Source organism: Salmo trutta, chromosome 22 (genome assembly GCF_901001165.1).
Source record: "Salmo trutta chromosome 22, fSalTru1.1, whole genome shotgun sequence".
Lineage (NCBI taxonomy): Eukaryota > Metazoa > Chordata > Actinopteri > Salmoniformes > Salmonidae > Salmo > Salmo trutta.
Window position 1 is genome coordinate 42989814 of NC_042978.1, and position 23295 is coordinate 43013108.

The following is a 23295-nucleotide window of genomic DNA, read 5'->3' on the forward strand; positions in this document are numbered from 1 at the left end:
ATGCACTAAATGATAAGCATCATTAGTAAAGGCTTCCACCCTGGTGACCTGGAACCTTTTCCTCAGTGTACACTATGAGATACAGGTACAATACAGTCTGTGTTTAGTAGGGAGGCTGGTGGGAAGAGCTTTAAGAGGACGGGCTCATTGTAATGACCGGAATGGATTATATGGAACGGAGTAAAACGTGGTTTCCATATGTGTGATGTGTTTCACTGTTCCATTTATTTCACTCCAGCCATTACAATGAGCCCGTCCTCCTATAGCTCCATAATATATGTGTGGTATAGGTGCTTACTGATGTTGAGGGGAGCACAGTTGTTCCAGGTCTTGGTCACAGGGTCAAAAGCGTCACAGTTCTTCAGGCCTTTCTGCCCACAGGGGTCCGACCCTCCCACCACGAACAGCTTGTTGTTCAATGAGCAGACACCTGCGTTGCAGCGGTTGGTCCGGAGCTCTGGCACCTGAGCCCACGTGTCAGTGTGCGGATCGTACGTCTCCCCACAGCTCAGCTCGTCCGAGTGGCCGTTGGAGCCGCCCATCACGTACAGCTGACCCTATGAGAGATGCGAGGAGACAGAGGGGCAGGTTTAAGTCAAGACAGGCACCTGTCAATCCTAGTAAATTAGGGTTCAAAGGTCAGGGTTGTACCATAAGCACTGCCATCTGGAAGCGAGCCCTGGGAGTCCGCATGGGAGCGGTGAAGGTCCAACGATCGTCTTTGGGGTCGTAACACTCCACCGTCCTCAGGCACTCCTCTCGGTTATACCCTCCTGGAGACGGGAAATACACAGAGGACACCAGGTCAGTCCGGGCCTGCAGAACCCTTAATGTGAGCATACAGCTCAAACAGAGGACACCGGGTCAGTCCGGGCTTACAGAACCCTTAATGTGAGCATACAGCTCAAACAGAGGACACCGGGTCAGTCCGGGCCTGCAGAACCCTTAATGTGAGCATACAGCTCAAACAGAGGACACCGGGTCAGTCTAGAGCCATGTCACTAATGTTAACTGTCCACAACATTTTTCTAAAATGATAGTTTTTTTTGTTATCGAGCAAAATGTTCACGTATTGCGAGTTTTTGATCATAGCGCCCATCTGCAAAAACATGATTTATCATAGATTTATTATCTCAACAAAAGTGGTTCATTCATAGCAATATGGATTTCTGTCCATGTCGCCCAGCTCTACTTTATAACCTCCTAGAGAGGAAACACAGAGGACACCAGGTCAGTCCGGGCCTACTCAATCATCAGGTGTATTAATCATATTCTGGAAATATTTTTCCACATTATGTTTTACATTACAGCCTTATTCGAAAATGGATTAAAAATCTACACACAACACCCCATAATGACAAAGCAAAAACAGGTTTTTGAATTTTTTCGAAAGTATTCAGACCCTTTGATATGAGACTCGAAATTGAGCTCAGGTGCATCTTGTTTCCATTGAGTATCCTTGAGATCAAATCAAATTGTATGTCACATGCGCCAAATACAACAGGTGTAGACCTTACAGTGAAATGCTTACTTACGAGCTCCTAACCAACAATGCCGTTAAAAAAATACGGATAAGAATAAGAAATAAAAGTAACAAGTAATTAAAGAGCAGCAGTAAAATAACAATAGCGAGACTATATACAGGGGGCACCGGTTAGTTGAGGTAATATGCACATGTAGGTGGAGTTATTAAAGTGACTATGCATAGATGATAACAACAGAGAGTAGCAGCAGTGTAAGGGGGGGGGGTCTGGTCAATGCAAATAGTTTGGGTAGCCATTTGATTAGGTGTTCAGGAGTCTTATGGCTTGGGGGTAGAAGCTGTTTAGAAGCCTCTTAGACCTAGACTTGGCACTCCAGTACCACTTGCCATGCGGTAGCAGAGAGAACAGTCTATGACTAGGGTGGCTGGAGTCTTTGAAAATGTTCAGGGCCTTCCTTTGACACCGCCTGGTATAGAGGTCCTGGATGGCAGGAAGCTTGGCTCCAGTGATGTACTGGGCGGTTCGCACTACCCTCTCTAGTGCCTTGGGGTCTGAGGCCGAGCAACCAGTCAGGATGCTCTCGATGGGGCAACTGTAGAACCTTTTGAGGATCTGAGGACCCATGCCAAATCTTTTCAGTCTCCTGAGGGGGAATAGGCTTTGTCGTGCCCTCTTCACGACTGTCTTGGTGTGTTTGGACCATGTTAGTTTGCTGGTGATGTGGACACCAAGGAACTTGAAGCTCTCAACCTGCTCCACTGCAGCCCCGTCAATGAGAATGGGGGCGTGCTCGGTCCTCTTTTTCCTGTAGTCCACAATCATCCCCCTTGTCTTGAGCACGAGCATACATAGCATACAGCTCAAACAGAAGACACCAGGTCAGTCTGGGCCTACAGAAGCCTTTATATGAGCCTATAGCGCAAACAGATGTTTATACAACTTGATTAGAGTCCACCTGTGGTAAATTCAATTTATTAAACATGATTTGGAAAGGCACACATTTGTCTATATAAAGGTCCCACAGTGGACAGAGCATGTCAGAACAAAAACCAAGCCATGAGGTTGAAGGAATTGCCCGTAGAGCTCCAAAACAGGATTGTGTCAAGGCACAGATCTAGGGAAGGGACCCAAAAAATTCAGCAACATTGAAGGTCCCCAAGAACACAGTGGCCTCCATCATTCTTAAATGGAAGAAGTTTGGAACCACAAAGACTCTTCCTAGAGCTGTCAGCCTGGCCAAACTGAGCAATCGGGGGAGAAGGGCTTTGGTTAGGGAGGTGACCAAGAACCCGATGGTCACTCTGACAGAGCTCCAGAGTTCCTCTGTGGAGATGGGAGAACCTTACAGAAGGACAACCATCTGTGCAGCACTCCACCAATCAGGCCTTTATGGTAGAGTGGCCAGGCGGAAGCCACTCCTCAGTAAAAGGCACTTGACAGCCCTCTTGAGTTTCCCAAAAGGCACCTAAAGTACTCAGACCATGAGAAACAAGATTCTATGGTCTGATGAAACCAAGATTGAACTCCTCCAAGCGTCACGTTTGCAGTAAACCTGGCACCATCTCTACGGTGAAGCATGGTGGTGGCAGCATCATGCTGTGGGGACGGTTTTCAGCGGCAGGGACTGGGAGACTAGTCAGGATCGAGGGAAAGATGAACAGAGCAAAGTACAGCGAGATCCTTGATGAAAACCTGCTCCACAGCGCTCAGGACCTCAGACTGGGGGCGAAGGTTCACCTTCCAACAGGACAACGACCCTAAGCACACAGCCAAGACAACGCAGGAGTGACTTTGGAACAAGTCTCTGAATGTCCTTGAGTGGCCCAGCCAGAGCCCGGACTTGAACCTGATCTAACATCTCTGGAGAGACCGGAAAATAGCTGTGCTCCCCATCCAACCTGACAGAGCTTGAGAGGATCTGCAGTGAAGAATGGGAGAAACTCCCCAAATACAGGTGTGCCAAGCTTGTAGCGTCATAACCAAGAAGACTCGAGGCTGTAATCGCTGCCAAAGGTGCTTCAACAAAGTACTGAGTCAAGGGTCTGAATACTTATGTAAAATGTTATATCAGTATTTTTTTTAATGAAAAATGTTATTGTTGCAAACATATCTAAAAATCAGTTTTTGCTTTGTCAATATGGGATATTGTGTGTAGATTGATGAGGGGAAAAAAACAATGTAATCAATTTTAGAATAAGGCTGCAATGTAACAAACTGTGGAAAAGGTCAAGGGGTCTGAATACTTTCTGAATGCACTGTAGATGACAGTTGTGAGTGACAGGACAGGGCTGATTTGGAGGATCTGAGACTTGAATCTGGGGACCGGTCAGTGCCAGTCTCCAGATAGAGGCTCAGTGGCTGGTTAACTAACAGCTCTATCTTGCTGTGAAGAGATTGTATCTTAATGAGAATAACCTGTATAAATAAAAGGTTAAATAGACAATGGTTAAAATCTCTGTACCTGCAGCGATGAGCCTGCCGTGCAGGGTGGCAGTGCCCAGGCCAGAGCGGGCATAATGCATGGTGGTCAGCGGGTGTTCCTCCAGCTCCTCAGGCTGGGCCTCGAAGCTGAGGCTCTTCATCAGACAGGGTGTGGCAGAGGGAGAGCTCTGGGGAGAGCTACGGCCATGCAGGAAGATCACACACAACACCCCATCTAGCACGGCCAGACACAGGTAAGTGTTGTCTGCGGAGAGAGAGAGAAGGGAGAGAGGAGAGGGCGGAGAGAGAGAAGGGGGAGGGAGATGGGAGAGAGAGCGAGAGGAGGGGGAGAGAGAGAGAGAAGGGGGGGGAGAGAGAGCGAGAGAGAGAGAGAAGGGGAGAGAGAGGGAGATGGGAGAGAGAGAGGAGGGGGAGAGAGGGAGAGGAGGGAGAGAGAGAGAGGAGGGAGAGAGAGGGAGAGGAGGGAGAGAGAGGGAGATGGGAGAGAGAGAGGAGGGGGAGAGAGAGGGGGGGAGAGAGAGAGAGAGAAGGGGGAGAGAGCGAGAGAAGGGGGAGAGAGAGAGAGAAGGGGGAGAGGGAGAGAGATGGGAGAGAGAGCGAGAGAGGAGGGGGAGAGAGAGAGAGGAGGGGGAGAGAGAGAGAAGGGGGAGAGAGAGAGAGAGAGTTTTAAGTATCCCTATATTTCTGTTATTAAGGTGCTATCACTCTGTTATTAGTACGCCTGCGCAGTAGTCTCACTGGAGATGGACTGGCCTGAGCATGATGGTGACTATGTTCTGTGGAAATACGGTGAAGTAAACGTTGTTAAACTGGAACCTAGTCGTTGTCATTCTGAGGTAACACACCCACTCCTCTGTAAGTCTTCAAACATCCGACACACACACACACACACACACACACACACACACACACACACACACACACACACACACACACACACACACACACACACACACACACACACACACACACTTACTGGTGGTCTTCTCGGAGGCGATATACTTCCACTCTCTCCTGCAGGGTGTGTTGGAGGAGGATCCGGAGGGCGAGGTGCTGCCGGAGGAGCTGGAGCTCAGCTGTCTCTGGGTGTTGCTGTTCTCACGAGGGGGCTTCTTCTGCAACAGCACAACCAACGCAGCTACAGTACAGAAACCCAGCCAGAGGGAAGATCCACAACATCTCCTACAGGCTACAACACCAGTTGGCTGCAGAGCATTAGTCCTGAAATGGACTAATCCTGGCTTTGAACCTGCCTAGAACTACACCCAAACAGTCTTTTAGCGGTGCTGAGTCGTCCCCCAGAAACAGTTGAAACCAGTCTACAACCCATTTAAACCATCTAAACAAGCTGAAAGATGACACAGACACAGGGTAGACTTGACCAACGAAGAAGCAGCTACATACTCAAAACACACAAAACATTTTGCGATCAGAACCCAATCTCCAAAAGACTAGACTCAATTGATCTGAGAACCAGTCTAGTGTGCAACAGGAGCTACGCAAGCAGGTGTAGTGTTCCTAGGTTTCACACACTAACCGGCTGCGCCCTTGTTGCCAGGCTACATAAGGTGGATAGAGGCCAGGTTGGGCCAAGTGACACAGAGTTAGCCCAGGATAGGGGCGGGTTGTGTACCTGCACAAACTGGATGTGGTCCTCTGCACCAACACCAAACACCCCATGTTCCTCAATGATGAGAGCGCCATCGAGCAGCTTGTGGTCGGCTGAATAGTACAGCGTTTGCACCTGCAAGACACACAGCGACACAACACCCATGTGGCAGGCTGTCTCCATGGCAACACACAGCAAAGCAGCACCCCGGGCAACACGGGAGGGAGGGGGACGGTGTTGGAGGGGGGTTGGTTGGGTGAGGAAGGTTCAGCTTGGTCTGTCGTCACCAGTAGGAGGAACGCAGGTGGTTACAGTAAATGCAGGGACATACACAACATCTGCAGGTGCTGCTCCTGTGCACCCCCTTCCCTTCAGAACATCTAGAAAAGGAGGAGGGTGGAGTTGATAAAGATGAAGCATCTGGAAACGGCTTCAGTCCTCATGACCTCAATGCTTGGAAAACCCACTCATGGTTGGCTGAGGAAGTTGGTCATTATAATTGCATGGAAAAAAGGAACGGCATCTTTCTGATGTAAATCCATGAGTTATGCTTATGTGGAAGACAAAGCTTTTACATACATTATTGTCTCTTACAAATAGTTAATAAATAAAACATGAAAATAGAGACGTTTTCAAACAAAATGATAGTGGGCATTGAGATAGTGAACCATTTCAAAAGCTTCTTTACGGTTATGGTTAAAATGTCCGTCATTCTGCCCTTCCCTACTTAAAGGACATCTCTTGGTTCTAAAAATTGGTTAATATTAAACGCCTCATAGAATAGTGAATTATGACGGGTGTTTCCGAGTATGTGGGGGGGTAATCATGGTTATGTGCAGATGGTCTTTTCAGTGATTATGGGTTTCTGTGAGTGGGTATGGGTTTCTGTGAGTGGATATGGGTTTCTGTGAGTGGGTATGGGTTTCTGTGAGTGGATATGGGTTTATGTGAGTGGGTATGGGTTTCTGTGAGTGGGTATGGGTTTCTGTGAGTGGATATGGGTTTCTGTGAGTGGGTATGGGTTTCTGTGAGTAGATATGGGTTTCTGTGAGTGGGTATGGGTTTCTGTGAGTGGGTATGGGTTTCTGTGAGTGGATATGGGTTTCTGTGAGTGGGTATGGGTTTCTGTGAGTAGATATGGGTTTCTGTGAGTGGGTATGGGTTTCTGTGAGTGGGTATGGGTTTCTGTGAGTGGATATGGGTTTCTGTGAGTGGGTATGGGTTTCTGTGAGTAGATATGGGTTTCTGTGAGATGTGGGTTTCTGTGAGTGGGTATGGGTTTCTGTGAGTAGATATGGGTTTCTGTGAGATGTGGGTTTCTGTGAGTGGGTATGGGTTTCTGTGAGTGGATATGGGTTTCTGTGAGTGGATGTGGGTTTCTGTGAGTGGATGTGGGTTTCTGTGAATAGATGTGGGTTTCTGCGAGTAGATATGGGTTTCTGTGAGTAGATGTTGGTTTCTGTGAGTGGATATGGGTTTCTCTGAGTGGATATGGGTTTCTGTGAGTAGATGTGGGTTTCTGTGAGTAGATGTGGGTTTCTGTGAGCAGATGTGGGTTTCTGTGAGTAGATGTGGGTTTCTGTGAGTAGATGTGGGTTTCTGTGAGTAGATGTGGGTTTCTGTGAGTAGATATGGGTTTCTGTGAGTAGATGTGGGTTTCTGTGAGCAGATGTGGGTTTCTGTGAGTAGATGTGGGTTTCTGTGAGTAGATGTGGGTTTCTGTGAGTAGATGTGGGTTTCTGTGAGTGCTCTCCACTGGATGTCAGTGGAATGTAAGTCAATTAGGTTGTATGCATACTTTACAAAATGTAAATATGTGTAAGCTAAGTAGGCCTGTGTGTGTGTGTGTGTGTGTGTGTGTGTGTAGACAGATGGGAGCACAGTGTTGCTTTGGCTGTAGAAAGAGAAAGAGGGGGGCTCCTCCTATCCTCCCTCTGTTCTCTCTGTTTCTCCCTGACTCATTACCCTGGTGGCTCAGTCTTGACTCTTCAGTCTGCTCTCCTGCTGCTGTTAATAAACCTGGAGGAGAGACAAATCAATGGGGAGGAACATTCGTTAGTACTGGAGCGCTCGCTGACACACACACACACACACACACACACACACACACACCTGGTCAGAAAGAGAAGGGTATCAGTGGGACAGAACAGAGTGAGGGACCTGCTCACATCTTTCAATGCAAAAGAGAATAGAGCAAAATCAAGACACTGTAGGTGCATCCAACTGATGACTAAAACAGAACAGCAACACAGGTCTGTCTCTTCTCACCTCTAGTTTGCTGTATGTCCAGGTACACTGTACTGCAGAACTAAACATTAGGAAAGAAAACGGGAAAAAAGGAAAGAACAAAAAGAACCACCAAACAGTCCTAACACAGCGTGCCATGACGTCGGGTTTGGATCAGTGCTTTAAGGCGCCCGCATGCTTCCCAGCCCAAACAGCTTGTGCATATATTATGACAACATTTTGTTCGCGTTGGACTTCGGGGAAAAACCTTGGGCTATTCGGGCACACCATTTTCTCTCTCTCTCGGCACACCGAAGTCGGTAGCTGAAGTCTATGTCCCCTCGTTGGCGATTGGTCAATAGTAGGGATTCTTCAATAAAGTGTCTATTGTTATTTAACGAGAGATGACCCGTCCTCATGCACATTCTTTCACTTGAGAAATACTGCACCAAACATCCTAGTCAGGTGCAAAATTGCAAGACAAATCTCCTCGACAAAAATGTCAAAATGAATGACAGATTTCTTGAGTCGTCATAGATGAATTCAGACTATTTTGATGAAGTGTACACTGGCTACGGGGTCTCAAAATGGACAAACAGTACTATTGACGCTTTTTTCTCGTTTTTCAAGTGAAGGTCTAATAAGGGAGTATGCGAGCACAAGCGTTCGGTTCGCCTAGCCGTGCTCAGCGCCAGCCGTGCTCAGCGCCAGCCGACCTGAAGCATGCGGATGCCTTTAACGACTTGCTAAAGGAAAGCGAGAGAGGGAGGGGTTATGGGGTGGATTAGTGCAAGCTAAGCTCCAGCTACAGTACTGACCTCCTCCATCAGTCTATCCAGCTGACCTCCGTTCTCCCACAGACTGCGCTGGACCCAGTTGAGCACCTTGTTGTAGAGCTTGCCGTTGCTGGGCAGGCTCAGGCTGTCTTCCAGCATTACTTCTAACTGTAGACAGGCACACAGACACAAGAGGAGACCAGTCAAAAATAGGTTAGAAAAAGCCATCTAGGATCAACCATGGCTAGGGTGTGCTTCATTCATACCACAAATCACAAGACACTGAATCAATATTGAACCATCATAGTCTAGCTGTTACAAAAAAAAGGTTGTGTTTCACCTCAAACTAGAGACCAATCAAAACCAGTAACTGGGAATTCCAAAGTACATTCTGCAGCACCGAAGGTAATACACTACCTAGGGCTGTGACAGTCATGGAACTTTGAAAGACTGTTATTGGCCAGACAAATGACAGCAGTCATCGCAATAACTGTTTTTGTTGTTTAAGACGCACATTTTCTCCTCTCCTGCGCTCCTGGCTGCATGTGTGCCATAGAAATAGAATAGATAGAATGGGAATCCCCATTCAGGTCAATGATGGCATAATGGGTGGACTGGCGGCCATTGCGAGTGTAACCATAGGAGCAAAGCAGGAAGTAAAAGCAAGAAGTGTACCCATCAATCTGTGCTGTGATTTGGTGATTCAACTCAACTGACATGACAAAAATAACATCATTTGAATGAACATTCTACATTACCATGGAAATTATTGCATCACAATATCAGGCAGCCATTGCGAGTGTACCCATGAGTTTACCAGTCAAATTGGCAGGGTTGCTGTGTTGCTGCTGCAGGGAGGTGTTGCCTAGGGAACCGGAGACTCGTTTGCTACAACACCTTGCTCGTTACGGTTATTTTATTTTCATGGCCGTCTTCATCCATAACCGCTGGTTACACGGTCATTGTGCCAGCTCTAATAATAATGCAACTAACTGTAAACCCACATTAACCGAGGCTCCATCACAGATAATCTAAATGAACGCATTTTGAGCCAGGATCTGTGTAAAAGCAAAAATGGGAACTAACGATTTAGATACAAACGTCCACCAAGACATGAAATAATTGTACATATTGGGTGAGATTCAGAGGAGGAACAGCTAACAATTTCTACTAAGATCATTTATCCATGTTTGTCCTCCAACAGTCAATAGAGCTGATGACTCTTAGGCAAGATAAAGACCAGTATAACTACTGCAGCAAGGCTGCTCAATAGAGCTGGGACGATAAACCCAAAATGACCAACACCGACACTGAGGGTTGGACATTAACACCCGCCACCCGTCAAATGTGAGTAGATTTTGTCATTGGTGGGTAAGAAGGTCTATTTCTCCAGCCACGTTGGCAGGTGGTCACACAGAGCATTTGGGAACAGGTTTTTTTTATTTTTTAAATCCAAAGGCCACATGTAGAAGTTAGTGGAATTGATAAGAAAGGGTACTAAAGTCTGACTTGTCCTCGTGTTTTAGGCCAATTATATAGTTTTGTTCACAACCTAACGTTAGGTTGTTTTCAATGTTAGATTGAGTTTGCTGCAACGGTCTGCTGCTAGGAAGACATCAGTCAGATTTTTTTCATCACAGACAAGGGCGTGCCCAAGTTACCACGGTAACGGCTAGTCCCATAAAACGGCCGCTGAACATTTGTCTCAACTAATGATTGTGCTTGACTGAGCACGGATCACTCCTAAAAACCTTTATTTCTTATAATTAAAACAATCAAATATTCTGTTCTCCTCGATGTATTTGCGTTCTTCTACATTTCTGCTTAGGAGCACATCATGTACTCCTTGTAAAACATGTCAGTGCAGAGCTCTGAACTATATTAATACATTAGCTGTATCAGTCAGCCTTTTGTGGCCGTGCAGGAACTTTGTTGATTCTTCATGTTCATTTGTAGAACTCTCTGTTTTTACTATTGATCTAAATGATTTATTTTAACACGCATTGGTTAAAAGATGCAGGTCACAAAAATGTACCCCATTACTTCTTACTAGTAATACATACAGTAATTTATAAAAATGTATTCTTAACATAGTAATTTATTTCATTACTTCTTACTAGTAATACATACAGTAATTTAGAAAAACAGAAAGCATGCTCATCTGTTGTTTTTATGGTCTCAAAAAACATTTTGGTGGTAAAGAATCTGAGTGGCTGGTAGATTATTTTATTTTTATTATCTACCTGCCACAGTGGCTGGTGGACCAAAAAGTTAATTTCCCACCCTGCCGACATTACCTTCCTCTTACCGAAGCATTTTGTGTACGTCGGTAATTTTGCTACACAACATTCCTGTTGATCGTTCTAAAACCATTATTTGGTCGACAGTAATAGCCTATGCATTATGATGATTCCTGCTATGAAAGTATCTGCCTGTCTCAGTTTCCCTGTCTGCTGCTGTGTGAGTGATCCACTCTCACTCCCTCTCCCCACTGTGCACACGGAAGAGATGCATTCTGATTGAGGGAAAAATAGTTTAACAGCTTTCTGTGAGTATATTATTTATTTCTCACCTCTTAATATTGAGATCATAGCACCACCTTACATGCGGAGTAGGCTGTAGTATGGTTTTTATTACAATATGGTTTTGATTAGAGGTCGACCGATTAATTAGGGCTAATTTCACATTTTCATAACAATCGGTAATCGGCATTTTTGGACGTCGATTATGGCTGATTACATTGCACTCCACGAGGAGCCTGCGTGGCAGGCTGACCACCTGTTACGCGAGTGCAGCAAGGAGACAAGGTAAGTTGCTAGCTAGCATTAAACTTATCTTATAAAAAACTATCTTAACATAATCACTAGTTAACTACACATGGTTGATGATATTACTAGTTTATCTAGCTTGTCCTGCGTTGCATATAATCAACGCGGTGCCTGTTAATTTGTCATGGAATCACATCCTACTTCTACAAGCGCATTCGCGAAAAAAGCACTGTCGTTGCACCAATGTGTACCTAACCATAAACATCAATGCCTTTCTTAAAATCAATACACAAGTATATATATTTTTTTAAACCGGCATATTTAGTTAATATTGCCTGCTAACATGAATTTATTTTAACTAGGGAAATTGTGTCACTTCTCTTGCGTTCAATGCAAGCAGAGTCAGGGTATATGCAGCAGTTTGGGCTGCCTGGCTCATTGTGAACTGTGTGAAGACCATTTCTTCCTAACAAAGACCGTAATTAATTTGCCAGAATTTTACATCATTATGACGTAACATTGAAGGTTGTGCAATGTAACAGGAAAATTTAGACTCAGGGATGCCACCCGTTAGATAAAATATGGAACGGTTCCGTATTTCACTGAAAGAATAAATGTTTTGTTTTCGAAATTATAGTTTCTGGATTTTACCATATTAATGACCTGAGGCTCGTATTTCTGTGTGCTTATTATATTATAATTAAGTCTATGATTTGATATTTGATAGAGCAGTCAGACTGAGCGGTGGTAGGCAGCAGCAGGCTCGTAAGCATTCATTCAAACAGCACTTTCCTGCGTTTGCCAGCAGCTCTTCGCTGTGCTTCAAGCATTGCGCTGTTTATGACTTCAAGCCTATCAACTCCTGAGATTAGGCTGGCAATACTAAAGTGCCTATAAGAACATCCAATAGTCAAAAGTATATGAAATACAAATGGTATAGAGAGAAATAGTCCTATAATTCCTATAATATCTACAACCAAAAACTTGTTACCTGGGAATATTGAAGACTGATGTTAAAAGGAACCACCAGCTTTCATATGTTCTCATGTTCTGAGCAAGGAACTTAAACGTTAGCTTTTTTACATGGCACATATTGCACTTTTACTTTCTTCTCCAACACTTTGTTTTTGCATTATTTAAACCAAATTGAACATGTTTCATTATTTATTTGAGACTAAATTGATTTTATTTATATATTATATTCAGTTAAAATAAAAGTGTTCATTCAGTATTGCTGTAATTGTCATTATTACAAACATATAAAAAAAAATTGGCCGATGAATTGGTATCGGCTTTTTTTGGTCATCCAACAATCGGTATCGGCGTTGAAAGATCATTATCGGTCGACCTCTAGTTTTGTGTGATTAGCATCGGAGCAGACTGTGTGATTAGCATCGGAGCAGACTGTGTGATTAGCATCGGAGCAGACTGTGTGATTAGCATCGGAGCAGACTGTGTGATTAGCATCGGAGCAGACTGTGTGATTAGCATCGGAGCAGACTGTGTGATTAGCAGTGAATAGGCCTACATCAAGTAGCCTAAGTGTAGCGCTGGAAAGGTTTCTTCTTGACATTAGCCAAAATGTACTGAGAGATATGCAAAAAGATGTTGTAAAATACTGTGACGAGCCCCCCCCCAAAAAAAAATCGCCCAGCTCAACTGCTCAACCCAGCATCATAATATATATTCTCATATTCATTTTAGGAGGTTTTTGCCATGTAAGAATCTAAAGAAAGTACAACTGCATAAATCTCGCTATTCTAAAGTCCATGTTAAAAAGCTAAAATATGGTGCTTAGGGGAGTCCCTCAAGACCTACGAAGTTAGCTACTGTACAGGCTTTTCCTGTGCTTTCTCAACCAAGTCCTCAGGGCCCACCAGTGCTTCCATATATTTGATTTATCCCAACACCAGCACACCTGGTTTCTAATTAATAGCAGATTGCTGATAAGTTGACAAGTTTCAGGTTCCTGGAGTTAGAATGCATCACATACTGTATATGGACCGGCAGGTGGACCCTGAAGACTGGGTTAAGAAAGTTTGTTGGGGACGGCTCACCTTGAGGCGGGGCAGTTTGAGGAAGTCCTCCTGCTCTGAGACCTCCAGCAGGTGTTCCTGGATGTAGGCATCGATCTTGGCCAGCATGCGGCCATCTCCCATGCAGCTAGCAAAGTTACGGAAGGAGATGGCGGTCTGGGAATCCATCTTAGACAGCAGGTAGTCGCCACAGATCTGACCAATCAGAGAGGAGAGAAGTGTGAAACTCTGACCATTGGGACTGCATTAAAAACGTACAATATGGAGTATCAGTAGTTGAAACAAGAGAAAGATCATACCTGCTTGACTCGTTCCATCTTGAGCCTTTTGGCTGCAGAGTAGACCTCCTTAACCAATGCCTTATCTGCCTTCAACCTGTCAGACAGACAGACAAGCATTAGTCAGTCGTGTCAGACAGGTGAGAAGCATAGTGAAAGGTCTCCTGGGTCAGCAGAGCGGTGAAGGTCCTGGAAATTCTTAACAAAGCCTAGGACTCTGCTCATTGCACAATTTGTATTAGAAGATGTATACTCACTGGGCAGTGTATGCATAGTGTAGGGGTCAGAGGTCATGGTACTTACTGGGCAGTGTAGGTATAGTGTAGAGGTCAGAGGTCATGGTACTTACTGGGCAGTGTAGGCGTAGTGTAGGGGTCAGAGGTCATGGTACTTACTGGGCAGTGTAGGCGTAGTGTAGGGGTCAGAGGTCATGGGACTTACTGGGCAGTGTAGGCGTAGTGTAGGGGTCAGAGGTCATGGTACTTACTGGGCAGTGTAGGCATAGTGTAGGGGTCAGAGGTCATGGTACTTACTGGGCAGTGTAGGCATAGTGTAGGGGTCAGAGGTCATGGTACTTACTGGGCAGTGTAGGCATAGTGTAGGGGTCAGAGGCCATGGTACTTACTGGGCAGTGTAGGCATAGTGTAGGGGTCAGAGGTCATGGTACTTACTGGGCAGTGTAGGCGTAGTTGAGCAGGATCTCCACAGCCTCTGGGTCCAGGTCTTCGAAGGTGACGTGGGACACGCCGTGAGCCTCGATGTCGCTGTTGAAGATCTCAAACAGATAGGGGCTACAGCAGGCCAGCACAGCACGGTGGGCCATCAACTCATGACCACACACCTACAGAGGACAAAAGGTCAGGGGTTAGGGATCAGGGGTCAAGTCCTTCTTTAGAGGTTATATCAATCGAACAAAAACACATTTGAAAAAGAGAAAGTGTGAGTGTCAGGGAAACGGTGGATTTGAAGAGAGATGAGTGTGGGGACTAGGGTTTGGCGATGTAGTCCTATTGTGATTATGTACCCATAAAACGTGCTATATGACGCTACCGCCCCTATTGCCCCTATGCAACTGGGCGAAAGATAATGTTGTTGAAAGCCTGGGCAGAGGCTAAGTGCCAGCAGTGTCAAATATTTTGTAATGATATTTTCTGGTAGAGGAACAGAACAGGTTTGTGTGTATATGTCTGGCATGCACATGATGGAGCAGTGACTTTCTGAGGAAAAGACTGTCTTAACATAGTGAGATAGGTTATAGGACTACATCATGATGGAACAGGCTGTCTTAACGTAGTGAGATAGGTTATAGGACTACATCATGATGGAACAGACTGTCTTAACATAGTGAGTTAGGTTATAGGACTACATCATGATGGAACAGGCTGTCTTACCGTAGTGAGATAGGTCATAGGACTACATCATGATGGAACAGGCTGTCTTAACGTAGTGAGTTAGGTTATAGGACTACATCATGATGGAACAGGCTGTCTTAACGTAGTGAGTTAGGTTATAGGACTACATCATGATGGAACAGGCTGTCTTAACGTAGTGAGATAGGTTATAGGACTACATCATGATGGAACGGGCTGTCTTTAACGTAGTGAGTTAGGTTATAGGACTACATCATGATGGAACAGGCTGTCTTAAAGTAGTGAGATAGTCCTATAACCTACATCATGATGGAACAGACTGTCTTACCGTAGTGAGATAGGTTATAGGACTACATCATGATGGAACAGTCTGTCTAAACGTAGTGAGTTAGGTTATAGGACTACATCATGATGGAACAGACTGTCTTAACGTAGTGAGATAGGTTATAGGACTACATCATGATGGAACAGGCTGTCTTAACCTAGTGAGATAGGTTATAGGACTACATCATGATGGAACAGGCTGTCTTAACGTAGTGAGATAGGTTATAGGACTACATCATGATGGAACAGGCTGTCTTAACGTAGTGAGTTAGGTTATAGGACTACATCATGATGGAACAGACTGTCTTAACGTAGTGAGATAGGTTATAGGACTACATCATGATGGAACAGGCTGTCTTAACCTAGTGAGATAGGTTATAGGACTACATCATGATGGAACAGGCTGTCTTAACGTAGTGAGATAGGTTATAGGACTACATCATGATGGAACAGACTGTCTTAACGTAGTGAGTTAGGTTATAGGACTACATCATGATGGAACAGACTGTCTTAACGTAGTGAGATAGGTCATAGGACTACATCATGATGGAACAGGCTGTCTTAACGTAGTGAGATAGGTTATAGGACTACATCATGATGGAACAGGCTGTCTTAACGTAGTGAGATAGGTTATAGGACTACATCATGATGGAACAGGCTGTCTTAACGTAGTGAGATAGGTCATAGGACTACATCATGATGGAACAGGCTGTCTTAACGTAGTGAGATAGGTTATAGGACTACATCATGATGGAACAGGCTGTCTTAACGTAGTGAGATATGTTATAGGACTACATCATGATGGAACAGGCTGTCTTAACGTAGTGAGATAGGTCATAGGACTACATCATGATGGAACAGGCTGTCTTAACGTAGTGAGATAGGTTATAGGACTACATCATGATGGAACAGGCTGTCTTAACGTAGTGAGATAGGTTATAGGACTACATCATGATGGAACAGGCTGTCTTAACGTAGTGAGTTAGGTTATAGGACTACATCATGATGGAACAGGCTGTCTTAACGTAGTGAGATAGGTTATAGGACTACATCATGATGAAACAGGCTGTCTTAACGTAGTGAGATAGGTTATAGGACTACATCATGATGGAACAGACTGTCTTAACGTAGTGAGATAGGTTATAGGACTACATCATGATGGAACAGACTGTCTTAACGTAGTGAGATAGGTTATAGGACTACATCATGATGGAACAGGCTGTCTTAACGTAGTGAGATAGGTTATAGGACTACATCATGATGGAACAGGCTGTCTTAACGTAGTGAGATAGGTTATAGGACTACATCATGATGGAACAGGCTGTCTTAATGTAGTGAGATAGGTCATAGGACTACATCATGATGGAACAGGCTGTCTTAACGTAGTGAGATAGGTTATAGGACTACATCATGATGGAACAGGCTGTCTTAACATAGTGAGTTAGGTTATAGGACTACATCATGATGGAACAGACTGTCTTAACCTAGTGAGATAGGTTATAGGACTACATCATGATGGAACAGGCTGTCTTAACGTAGTGAGATAGGTTATAGGACTACATCATGATGGAACAGGCTGTCTTAACGTAGTGAGATAGGTCATAGGACTACATCATGATGGAATAGTGACTGTCTGGTGAGGAATAATATTGTTTGTTCTGTCCATCATAAAGCTGTGATTGAGAATAGCCTATGCTGTAGACTTTCTTTCTTTTATTTTTTAAAGCCACAAAAATTCGACAACACCTTTGTCTAGAATATTTGGGAAATAAGCGAATGTTCATAACTTTAATTTGTCTAAAAGCTTTTCTGATCGGCCATTAGGAGGCCAGGTTATTGTCCATTTGGTTTTCAACGTTACATTGAGGGATTTTCCCAGTCCGCATGGGCCTTTTCATCTTAATAAGCTTAAACTTGTCATTAGATTGGAACGCCGTAACATTCATTGTTTGATCGGGAAAAAGCTATGCTTAAAATGACGAAGGGTAACCTTCAGTCATATTCATAGCCTATCGAATGGAGAGAAGGGAATATAGGCTATGTTTTTTAAAACAGCGACACAAGATAAAAAACAGCGACACAAGATAGTTAAAGAGTGTCCGTTCTAAAAAAATGTACTACATGGTTTAAGCTATAGCCTAATGCCCATGTATACAACAGAGGGAAACAATGTTTTCTGCCCTAGTGGGGACAAATCAACACAGAGACAGACGGGGCAGGAAATGGTGGAAAGGTCCAGTCAAAGAGGATGTGAGCAGTCAGTAGAGAGAATAACTTCATAACTAGCAGAACACACACACTGGAAACGTGATGTACTTGTAAAGTATATTGTTTAAAACAATGTCTAAAAATTTACAAAATACAAAAAGGGTACTTTTGATATATTCATATTTTTATGTTAAATAAACGAGCGTGGATTTTTTTCTCTTCAGAATCTGGACATACTCCATCTGTTAGAGCACACTATAAGGAGTATAATGACTCCAACATGTTGTCTGCATCTTGTACGCTTCACACATCATAGGGTCTTACAGGAGGCATGTACAGGTCTAAAAAGGGACTAAAATGGCCTCTTTTATAATAATACTTTGTATAGCGCTAATAATTTGTATAGCGCTTTTCATTACAGAGTTATGTCAAAGCTCTCATAGCTTTATCATGATTTTCTCAGTAATGGTTTATGATACAAATGTAAAAAGCATATAAAAACATCCTTCCTCTCAATGAAGTTTCTATGTGAGAATTTCCAGAACAATCTGAGATACCAGAAATATTTGTGGGCCTTCTGGAGTGGAATCGCCCCAATAAGAGCCACAAAATAAGAGCAAGAGAGGGATTGAGAGAGGATAGTAACTCGACCGCTCACTCCTGAAGAAAACTACTGCAACATCATTATGACATCAACAGGAAACAGGATAGTAAATATTGAACTCCTGTCCAATGAGATTTGATCTTAATTACTCCTTCTGAATTTTCATTGTTTCTTTTTACACTTCACACTAGCTTGACTGACAGGGAAATATCTAGCTTTGAGGATGGTGGATTAACCTATAGGATCAACCATGTGATTGGCTTTAGGGCAACCGGTTTCGCCTTGAGAGAAGGAGTACAAGTTGTCAAAAGCTCTAATCTAGAAAAACACCTCTGGCTCTGTATGTCTCATCCTCCCATTCCCACTCTTCTTCACACCCACACTCTCCTTCACCCTCACACACCCCTCCTTCACACTCCTCCTCCCCCTCTCCTTCACACTCCCCCTCCTTCACACTCCCGCTCCCTCTCCTTCACACTCCCTCTCCTTCACACCCCCCTCCTTCTTCTTCACACTCCCCCTCTCCTCTCCTTCACACTCCCCCTCTCCTCTCCTTCACACTCCCTCTCCTTCACACTCCCACCTCCTTCTCCTTCACACTCCCTCTCCTTCACACCCCCCTCCTTCTTCTTCACACTCCCCCTCTCCTCTCCTTCACACTCCCCCTCTCCTTCACACTCTCTCTCCTTCACACTCCTTCACACTTCCCCTCGTGTCACAGGTGCTCTGATTATGATTTGTATTTTTATTTGAATATCCTTTATTTAACCAGAAAGTCACATTGACATTTAGATCTCTTTTTCATGCGAGTCTTGGCCAAGGAGGATGAAAAGACAGAGAGAGATCTTTGCGTACCTGCAGTCGCACGTCACAGAACTGTCCGCTCTTTCTCAGGGCGTTCATTTTGGCCACAGTGGAATCCAGGAAAGTCTCATCTTCAAAGATCAGATAACCGTTGGAAATCATCTTCACTGCTTAATGTTGGGGGCAGAGCCTGATGAGTGAGGGATGGAGGAGGACATCACAGTTACATATAGATTTATTTTTTTGGTGACCAACTTTTCTCATTTCGTTTTGTCATTTTCTTTTCCCCTAAAGTCCCCCTCCCACCCATCAATCCCCCGAGTCTCCCCTTACACCCTCCCCCCACAACAACCAACGATGCTGGCATTGTTCATAAAAACTTGTTTAATTAATTCATGATCACAATGAGGACTTGGATTAGGCACATGTGCATTGTGTGGGTGTAATCTGCCTCATGCATTAGTAATAATTGCCTTACCTAATACAGAATGACGTAACTCTGGGGAGTGTTACTGGTACCAGTAGACCAACAGGGGACGATGGGAGAGAAGACAAAGGCAAAGTAGACAGAGACCACAAGGGAACCCAAGTCTTCTACCAGTGGAGGAGGAGGGGGTGGGGGCTATGCCAGTCGTCCAGAGGGGTGTGAGCTGGGGGAGCTGCACCGATGCAAACTATCAGGCTTGAAGCGACTGTAATCAAGTCCTCAGGATCCCGTTGGCTATAGAGTCAAACTTTTTCTGTGTTGGTCGTGCATTATAACCTGGAGAGAGAGGAGGGACAGGAGGAGAGAGGAGGGACAAGAGAGGAGAGAGAGGAGGGATAAGAGAGGAGAGAGAGGAGGGACAAGAGAGGAGAGAGAGTAGGGACAAGAGAGGAGAGAGAGGACAGGAGGAGAGAGGAGGGACAAGAGAGGAGAGAGAGGAGGGACAGGAGGAGAGAGGAGGGACAAGAGAGGAGAGAGAGGAGGGACAGGGGGAGAGAGAGGAGGGACAAGAGAGGAGAGAGAGGAGGGACAGGAGGAGAGAGAGGAGGGACAGGAGGAGAGAGGAGGAGAGAGAATACATTTGTCAACTAGATTACACAAAACTGCAGTGCACACAGAGAGAGATAGAGAGATAGGATAGCAACCACTGGTTTGAAATTAAACTAAAATGAAATTACATAAATTCAAAAATAAAGTCAACCCACGTGTTGAAACCGGCCTCATGGCATCTCCACTAGGCAGATTGACCCTCTGCAGTCAAGCAGCACACTGACAGTCCAGTCACTAAAATAGTTCCTCAGTAGCATTAAGCCCCTCCCTCCCCTTTCCCACTCCTTCAGTGTCCCTCTCTCACCTCTTTTCCAGGCATGTGGCCTTTTGTAGTAAGGCCTGCCCCTCAGATCCCTGCCCTGCCCCCTCCACCACGTGCCAACCAGCCCAGCCACCAGCTCCTAATCTGTCTCAAACTAGCCCTCTTCCCTGCCCTGCCCCCTCCACCACGTGCCAACCAGCCCAGCCACCAGCTCCTAATCTGTCTCAAACTAGCCCTCTTCCCTGCCCTGCCCCCTCCACCACGTGCCAACCAGCCCAGCCACCAGCCACCAGCTCCTAATCTGTCTCAAACTAGCCCTCTTCCCTGCCCTGCCCCCTCCACCATGTGCCAACCAGCCCAGCCCAACCACCAGCTCCTAATCTGTCTCAAACTAGCCCTCTTCCCTGCCCTGCCCTGCCCCCTCCACCACGTGCTAACCAGCCCAGCCCAACCACCAGCTCCTAATCTGTCTCAAACTAACCCTCTTCCAAGCATACCCCAATGTCTTAAAACATGTCTTGACCCTGTTACAGCTCTCACCTAGCTGGCACGCCTTTGGATCCACAAACTCTCGCCGCAGGATCTCACCAATCAAAATCCACCATTAAGACCACACCCACAAGACCCCAACCCAAACCATTAACTGTCCTCTATTTTATGCAGGGTCTAAAATTTACTTTTGGGTCCACCAGCCACTCAGATTTTCTACCAGACAAATTCTTTTTCGCCCATAATTACATAAAAAAACAAACAGATGACCATGCTTTGTAATGTTTCGAAAACAAGAAATGTATTAGTAAGAAGTAACGTGGCATATTGGTACATTTCATTTCATTTTTGAGTGTTTTAATCAAAATATCAGAGAAAAACATTTTCAGCTGCCCCTTTAAGGGCGGGAGGTTACCGTGGTAACCGGGCCACTGGGGCCCTGTCACTGTGTGTAAGATTTGGCATCTGACTATGGCCTGTCACTATCAGTTGAAGCAGCAGACCCAAACTAACGTTGAAACACAACAGAGCTTGTGAACAAAAACAATGTGCATAGCCAAGAAACACGAGGACAATGTCTCACTTTGTAGACTTTTGAGTAAATTAGACCAACTTTAATGCCTGTTTACAGCGCCTCCTGTTAACAGCGCCTCCAAAAACAAATGACCAAAAAGTAAATCCATCAGCACTTCATTCATTGCGCACAGCTCCCCACCAGGCAGCGCTTCTGCGCGAGGTGGGATATAAGATTCCTATTTCTTTGTGCGACTAGCAGCCATGAAACAAAACAGCAGAAATACTTTGAAAACAACATACTGTAGCACTCTTCTAACCGTAACTCGCATATTGTTATTCGCAAATATAATGCTCTGTCTGTAGAGCCCTGCGAATTGACCACCCACCAATGTGGCTGGTGAAATAGACATCTACACGCATTTGTCGGGTGTTCATGCCTTTGCATTACAACAGCTATGATATTGGGTGGACTGGAGACATACAGCTGAGTCGGACTACCAAGCCCTATGTGAACACGGCTATGTTATTCCATCTCCCAGTATGAATTAATCAAGGCTTTCCCAAACTCGGTCCTGGGTGTCCTAGACGATAAATCCCAGGAATTCTAACGGTTTTATCCCAGTGGAGACATGGAGGGATAGGCAGCGTAGAAGCTGCTACATAATGAAACGACACACAACAGCAGAAGGGAGAACGAGGGATGGCCATGAGTTCTAGAGTACCCGAAAGGAAGTCAAAATTCCGATCTTTACCCAGAGATCACTTCTTTTTTTTTCAAATACTGTTAAACTATTTGGTGGAATGTGCATTGTGGCTGCCCGAAGGGGCAAGTGAAATGTTATCTTTAAAACAATGTTAATTTGCTCTAGTGGTCCATCTGCGGGGCACAAAAAAAAAAAACAAGCCAAGCATCACACCCTCAATTGCTAATGTTTTGCTTTCGTTGTAAAGCCTTTTTGAAATCGGACAATGTGGTTAGATTAACGAGAGTCTTGTCTTTAAAATGGTGTAAAATAGTCATATGTTTGAGAAATTTAAGTTATAGCATTTTTAACCTCTCTGGCGCATGTGGGACGAACTCGTCCCACCTACGTAACAGCCACTGAAATCCAGTGGCACGATTTTTGAATCGGTAGAAATACTATTACTTCAATTTCTCAAACATATGACTATTTTACAGCTATTTAAAGACAAGAATCTCGTTAATCTAACCCCACTGTCCGATTTCAAAAAGGCTTTACAACGAAAGCAAAACATTAGATTATGTCAGCAGAGTGCCCAGCCAGAAATAATCAGACACCCATTTTTCAAGCTAGCATATCATGTCACATAAACCCAAACCACAGCTAAATGCAGCACTAACCTTTTATGATCTTCATCAGATGACACACCTAGGACATTGTGTTATACAATACATGCATGTCTGTTCAATCAAGTTCATATTTATATCAAAAAACAGCTTTTTACATTAGCATGTGACGTTCAGAAAAAGCATAACCCCCGCAAACTTCCGGGGAATTTACTAACAGTTTGCTAAATTACTCACGATAAACGTTCACAAAAAGCATAACAATTATTTTAAGAATTGTAGATACATTACTCCTCTATGCACTCGATATGTCCGATTTTAAAATAGCTTTTCGGATGAAGCACATTTTGCAATAATCTAAGTACATAGCCCGGCATCACAGGGCTAGCTATTTAGACACCCACCCAGGTCAGCCTCCACCAAAATCACATTTCCTATAAGAAAAATGTTCTTACCTTGCTTGTTCTTCGTCAGAATACACTGCCAGGACTTCTACTTCAATAACAAATGTTGGTTTGGTCCCAAATAATCCATCGTTATATCCAAACAGCGATGTTTTGTTCGTGAGTTCTAGACACTATCAGAATGCTACATCACGGTCTTGCGCATGGCGCATTGGCGTGACAAAAAATGTCTAAATATTCCATTACCGTACTTCGAAGCACGTCAACCGCTGTTTAAAACCAATTTTTATGCCATTTATCTCGTAGAAAAGTGATAATATTCCGACCAGGAATATGCATTGAGCCTAAAC

The 23295-nt window shown here is 44.5% G+C and overlaps 1 protein-coding gene across 1 annotated transcript in view; it reads right to left on the reverse strand.

The window, feature by feature from the left end:
* The window catches only part of ivns1abpa (influenza virus NS1A binding protein a), a 38294-nt gene that overhangs the window by 1776 nt on the left and 13223 nt on the right, over positions 1-23295 (reverse strand). The window contains exons 2-12 of the mRNA XM_029708063.1: positions 19408-19692; positions 18981-19119; positions 14291-14460; positions 13641-13716; positions 13363-13536; positions 8580-8705; positions 5560-5670; positions 4903-5041; positions 3946-4170; positions 652-773; positions 299-557 (exon numbers count right to left, since the gene is read on the reverse strand). Coding sequence (XP_029563923.1) covers positions 299-557; positions 652-773; positions 3946-4170; positions 4903-5041; positions 5560-5670; positions 8580-8705; positions 13363-13536; positions 13641-13716; positions 14291-14460; positions 18981-19091 — 1513 coding nt within the window. The 5' untranslated portion in view covers positions 19092-19119; positions 19408-19692. The remainder of the gene's footprint in view (positions 1-298; positions 558-651; positions 774-3945; positions 4171-4902; positions 5042-5559; positions 5671-8579; positions 8706-13362; positions 13537-13640; positions 13717-14290; positions 14461-18980; positions 19120-19407; positions 19693-23295) is intronic.